The sequence below is a fragment of the Kryptolebias marmoratus genome, linkage group LG21, assembly GCF_001649575.2.
Source record: "Kryptolebias marmoratus isolate JLee-2015 linkage group LG21, ASM164957v2, whole genome shotgun sequence".
Taxonomy (NCBI): Eukaryota; Metazoa; Chordata; class Actinopteri; order Cyprinodontiformes; family Rivulidae; genus Kryptolebias; species Kryptolebias marmoratus.
Genome location: NC_051450.1, coordinates 21131201 through 21137203, shown reverse-complemented (window position 1 = coordinate 21137203; position 6003 = coordinate 21131201). Strand labels below are relative to the sequence as shown.

At 50.6% G+C, this 6003-nt stretch overlaps 1 protein-coding gene across 1 annotated transcript in view; it reads right to left on the bottom strand.

The window, feature by feature from the left end:
- slc22a17 (solute carrier family 22 member 17) overlaps positions 1 to 5726 on the bottom strand; it is a 16288-nt gene extending 10562 nt beyond the window's left edge. Inside the window, exons 1-5 of the mRNA XM_017432312.3 lie at positions 5372 to 5726; positions 4355 to 4882; positions 2343 to 2446; positions 1314 to 1468; positions 489 to 654 (exon numbers count right to left, since the gene is read on the bottom strand). Coding sequence (XP_017287801.1) covers positions 489 to 654; positions 1314 to 1468; positions 2343 to 2446; positions 4355 to 4828 — 899 coding nt within the window. The 5' untranslated portion in view covers positions 4829 to 4882; positions 5372 to 5726. The remainder of the gene's footprint in view (positions 1 to 488; positions 655 to 1313; positions 1469 to 2342; positions 2447 to 4354; positions 4883 to 5371) is intronic.
- Between the last annotated feature and the right edge of the window lie 277 nt (positions 5727 to 6003).

Sequence of the window (6003 nt, the reverse complement as noted above, 5' to 3'; positions counted from 1 at the left end):
AGAAACTACACCTGGACCATAGAAACTACACCTGGACCACAGAAACTACACCTGGACCACAGAAACTACACCTGGACCATAGAAACTACACCTGGACCATAGAAACTACACCTGGACCACAGAAACTACACCTGGACCAATCATTCTGTGTTGGTTTGGGTCTCTTTCCTGTCCTCACTAACTCCAGCAGGTCGAGGTAGATGGCCGCCCACCCTGAGCCTGGTTCTGGTTCTGGTTCTGGTTCTGGTTCTGGTTCTGGTGACTACAACAAAGGGTCGATTCAGTGCAGTCTGGTGGCTGCCTTAGAAACCTTGGACTAATTTTCCTGCTGTAGACGTAAACTGAGCTGAACCGCCGTGAAGCGGGAACCTTTCAGGGATCTGAAAAGGAGCTCTAATGTTCTGACACTTCCTCGGATACAACCTGGTCCCCAGGAACACTGAGAGACAAATAAAGACACTAATACAAGCAAAGGATGGTGTTGGTACCCGTAGCTGAGGAACAGAGTTAAAGGGGCGGCTCCGGCCCCCAGCAGGCCCCTCCAGGACTGACAGCCGAGGGCCACGGCCAGCAGCAGCAGCTCTCCGGCCACCGTCATCAACCCGGCCAACATGGTCACCACCAGCCTGAAAGATGGCTCGCAGAGCTCCAGGCCTGCCAGATCAAACATAAACACATTTAGTCCCGTTTAAGTCCATCTCAGAAGGATCATCGACCTGAAAAACAAACCATTTACGAGTTCAGACTCTAAATAAAACCTTGTAAACATCCATGATGTCATCCAGATTCTACTCCGAGTTCCACTGGGGATCCTTTGAGTGGAAGAAAGTTTGGCGTAGACTATTTACAAGTAAAGGGACGAGCTAGTTAACCATCACAAACTGAACCAGGGTTAGTTTGTTGTCGGTACGAGCTGTAATCTGCATTAATGGTTTTAAATGTAACGACGGTACTAAGAGAGTCTGAAACTGAACGATGGAAAACACAACCAGACCCAAATAACAGGTTCTGTCTATTATTAGGACTACGGCATCGAAAGGAGTCAGTTGAGGTGCTTCTGGCGTCTGATTAGGACGCCTCCCTTTGGAGGATTTTCGGACACGTCCCTTTGGGCGGACCCTGAACTCTCTGGAGGGATTATGGATCCTCTTTGGTGTGGAAGCACCTTGGGATCCTCCAGGGAGGTCTGGGTTTCCCACCTGGACCTGCTGCCTCCGCGACCCGACCACGGATGAGCGGTAGAAGATGGACGGACGGATTATTAGGACTATGCCACACAAACGAGGCGCGCCGTGAAGCAGAGACATACTCACGCATGATATACAGAGTCAGGTAGACTCCGGCGCTGGCAGCAGCCAGGCAGAAACGCATGACGATGAAGATGGACGGGTACGGAGAGACGCAGACCAGGACCCCGAACACCACCGACAGCGTCAGAGAGGCCAGCAGGGTCTTGGACCGGCCCAGCCTGCAGAAAGACAGAGGACACGGAGCTGGACTTCAGGTCCTGGGACAAAACGGAGACATGAAACGAAGCGCCGGGAGCTGAAGGACGGCTGAGGTTAGCCGATGTTAGCTGAATCTGAGACGTCAAAGCAAAAAGAGGAAAGACCCCAGAGAAAGACTGAAAGTAACAAAAAATGTAGCTAAAACCAAAATGTACCGAAAGGCTAGCTAAAAGGAACAAGACATTGGAAAAAGGCTAAAAGTATAAAAAGGCTTGCTAAAAGCTAAATGTAGCAAACAGCTAGCTAAAAGAAGTAGGACACTGGAAAAAGGGTAAAAGTAACAAAAGGCTAGCTAAAAGCAAAATTTAATAAAAGGACAAAAGTAGCTAAAAGATAAATGTAGCAAAAGACGAGCTAAAAGAAACAAGACATTGGAAAAAGGCTAAAAGTAGCAAAAGGCTAGCTAAAAGGAGCAGTGCACTGGCAAAAGGCAAAATGTAGAAACATGCTAACTTAAAGGAACAGGGTGCTAGCAAAATGCTACAAGTAAAAAAATGCTAGCAAAAAACTAAATGTAGCAAAATGCTAGCTAACAGGAGCAAGACACTGGAAAACGGCTAAAAGTAGCAAAACATTACCTAAATGAAGCAAAGAAACAGCTATAAGCTAAAGTAGAAAAATGATAGCTAAGACCTACATGTAGCATTAGGCTAGCTAAATGCTAAAAGTTGACAAAAATCTATGTTAATAAAGCAAAATGCTAGTTAGAAGCTAACAGCAGAAAAACAGAAACTAAAAGCTAATATAGCCGAACAAATCACAGAAAGACTTGTCCTCGGTTTGACAAACGGCAGGAACACCTGGCCGGGTTCGTTCCTTTCGTCTCCAGGTTACCTGTCGGCGGCATAGCCCAAACAGAGGCAGCCAATCAGGACGCCCAGGATGAAGCACACCTCCTCCACCGGGACCAGCCAGTACCGAGCGCAGACCAGGTCCCACTGCAAGGCAAAGACCCCAAAGACCCGTCAGATCCCTCAGAAACCCGGAGAACTCGGGTGTGTGTGTGGGATGACTCTCAGCTACTACCACATCAAATCTTAGGTCAGCGTTAGTAAAACCGTCTGAGCTGGAGCCATTTTTAGTGCTGGCTAATGTCAGTTAGCCACCTCGACTTGGACTGCCTCCAAAGGTCAGTCTTAGATGCAAATCCAGTGAAAGTTTTATTAAAATCCATTTAAATTCCAGGCTTTAAGAAAACAAAATGGAGGGTGAATACTTCTTCACCCCTCTGTAATCTGCAGATTAGGAGACAAAAGAAAGGATTACAGAAAAGGAGCACGAATTTGGAGTTTTAATCACGTTAAGTTGCTTTGAGCAGAACCGTTTTAATGATTTTGAGCTAAAAACACAAAAACAACAAAGCCCGTCGCGTAACGCCAGCCGGTCCCGTTGCTGAGAGACGGCGCGCGTCAGGAATGTGGCGTGCGACGGGGTGGGGTCGGGAATGGACACGGACGGGTTCTGAGACTCCCCCGACCGGTTTGGTGTGAAAAAGGGATTTGTTTTCACCCCGGCTCGTGGCGTCAGAGGCGACAGAAAGCCAATGAGCGCAACAACAACGGCTTCTGACCCAGGATCAGAATAAGGCCCATTACTTTACATCTTAAACCCACCAGAGACAGGAAATAAACCAAATTACATTTAAAATATGCCATTTATTTGGAGAGAAATCACAAAAATAATGTGAGACGTGGCAAAAAAAGGCTTTAAATCAGCTTTACGACCAATCAGGTTAACTGGTAACGGGTCACCGTGCTGTCCACAAACGCTGCTTAAAGCTCTATCAGGCAAAGAAGAAGCCAGATGTGAACAGATGTGTCTCCTCTGGACCAAAGAGGAGAACTGTTCTGAGGTCAGCCTGCCTCTCTGATGGTATGGGGGTGCATTAGTGCCTCTGACATGGGGCGGCTTACACATCTGGAAAGGCTCCTGATTACAGAACCGACCAGAGGTGATTAGAACCGTCTTCCTGCCTCGGTGTTCCAAATAAAAGCTTCCCCGGGCAGCTTTGGTTTCCTCTGGCGTTGTGGGCGGAGCACCACTGGAACGACAGTGGGCTGAGGGGGTGTGGTTCCCACGTGAAAAAGCAAATAAAACAGCGTCCCGGCACAGATCCGTTTCCATCACACGGAGAACGTTTCGGAAGCAGGAGAGCTTTAGAGTTTAGAAACACACAACAGGTCCCGCCACGCCAAGAACAACGTCAGGGCGGGAAAACATCAGCAATGACCCTTAGAGAAGCAGCTGCTGCTGAACCATCAACCTGGGAAGGGGTCAAAGGTCATTTCCAGACTATCTGGAGCCCGTTGTTCTACGGAGAGGGAGATTATTCGTGAGTGGAAACGTTTAAGACAGCTGGAAATTTTCCCAGGAGTGGCAGCAAGTTCACCCCGAAGGTCAGACCGTGCAGTGCTCATTCTCTACAGGGCTCAGTCAACAGGTTAAAGGTCAAAGGTCACGACAGGACAATCAGAAAGACACTGAACGAGTGCGGGTTGTTTGGAAGGTCTGAAAAAAAAAAAAGGTCTGGAAGGTTTCAACCGCCTCATACCGACTGTTCAGGACTTCATGGATACTTCCGAGCGCAGACAGTGGCAGCAGCAGCTAACTGTAGCACTTCCTGTGCAGCGTGGGGCACTTCCTGCAGGAATGTCATAACAATTCCGCAAAAAATAACGACTTAACACGAAACCAAAGCTCTACAGAACAGTGTTTGTGTGAAATCCTGGAGCTCAAACTACAGTTCAAAGGTCGTTTAAAGAGCCATCTACAACAGGTAAAATAGTGACCGCTCGCCCCGCCTTACAATGATCTCTCTGGAGCACGCCGCTCCAGAGAGGCGTTACCTCGGTGACGATGTTGTTCTTCAGCCCCTCGGTGACGTTGTAGTCCCACCCGGACTCGCAGTCCACCACGCTCAGATGGCTGCTGTTGGAGTACTGCTTACACTGGGACAGGCCCCCGGGGTCCCCGGGTCGCTCCCCCTTCTCCCAGGGCAGCGTGGCGTTCAGGGCCTCCGGCGCCGGCAGGGGGTCGGGCAGGTGGCAGCGGTGGCGGGGGGACAGGGTGATGAGGGGGTCGGAGGACAGCAGGAAGGCCAGGAAGAGGTTCGGCAGGATGGAGAGCGCGATCAGGACCCTCTGCTTCTTCCTGCCCAGGGCCAGGACCATCACCTCCCCCGTGGGGGGCAGCGAGGGCGGGGCCGGGAGGGACGACGAGGACGGCGCCGGGGACGACGGCATGGGGGACGAGGGCAGGGACGGAGGAGGAGCGGGACACGGGGACGGGGAGACCAGAGGCGGGGAGTCCGGGGATGTCATCCCTCACACCTGGGGGGGCGGCAGTTACAGTAGGGGTGGAGGCGAGGGAGAACTCTGCAGGAGGAGAATCACACAGAAGGAGTCAGGAATGCATATCGCCCGCCACGTTGGGTCCAACTCTCAGCTACTACCACACCACACTCGGTTAGCTGTGGCGGCCATCTTGAATTGGACTGACTCTAAAAGCGAATAGAGGCCAAAACTGTGATTGTTTCCTGAAAGTTTCCACCCAGTTTGTGAGATATTTTGCTAACAGAGTAATGAATCCAGCTCAGGTTCGGGCCTACAGGTGTTTGTTTTTGTTTATAACCCAGGCAGGCGGGCGATAGTGTTTTTCCCCTCTAACACAGGAGCCAAGGGCAGAAAAAGAAACCCCACAGCCTTACATAAGAACTGCTTTTGGAAAAAACATGAGGACGTGGAGGGAATTAAACCCCCAGCCGGGCCTCGGAGGGACCCCTGAGGGCCGAGGGGACCGGGGGAGGAGACACCTGCCCCGGTCAGCTGTTCCTCCAGACCCCCGGCGTCCGAACCGACACTTACCCCGAATAAAACGTCGTCACCCGCGTTCCTCAGCTCGGTCGGTGAGCAGACATGTCTGTCCAGAGGAGGAGCTGCAGTCTGTCTCTGTCTCAGGGTGTCCTCTCAGTCCAACATGTGATGCTGCCCGCCGGGGGGAGATGCAGCCGCCGGGCTCTTATCCTACCGACCGTCTCCGGTTCTCGATGCTTCGCCGTTCAGGACAAGTTTCTGGCCGACGACATGACGCGAAAATAAATAAAAAAGTGGCCCGTGACGGGGTTCGACATCACCTTAAAGGGGAAGGCGTCGCGGCGGACAAAGAGCTGCCCGTTTAAAGGGAGCAGCCCCACCGGCGGCGGGCGGAAACGCTTCGGGAAAGATCGGCGCCGTCCGTCGACATGACGTCACCTTCGAAACGCCGCTGTCGAAGATCGTTTATAAGGAAGCAGTGACGCACTCCGCGATAAATTCAACCATCGTTCAAACAAAGGCTATTCATTGTTTTGTTTTGTTTTAGTTTTTGCAGTTTAATTACTTTTCCTTTTTTAGCCATTCATATATAAAAAGTTTTAGCTCATTTGGGAAATGGTGCTATGATTAATATACACATATTTTACTTTAAACTTCTAAAATATTAAACTTATCTAGCTAAA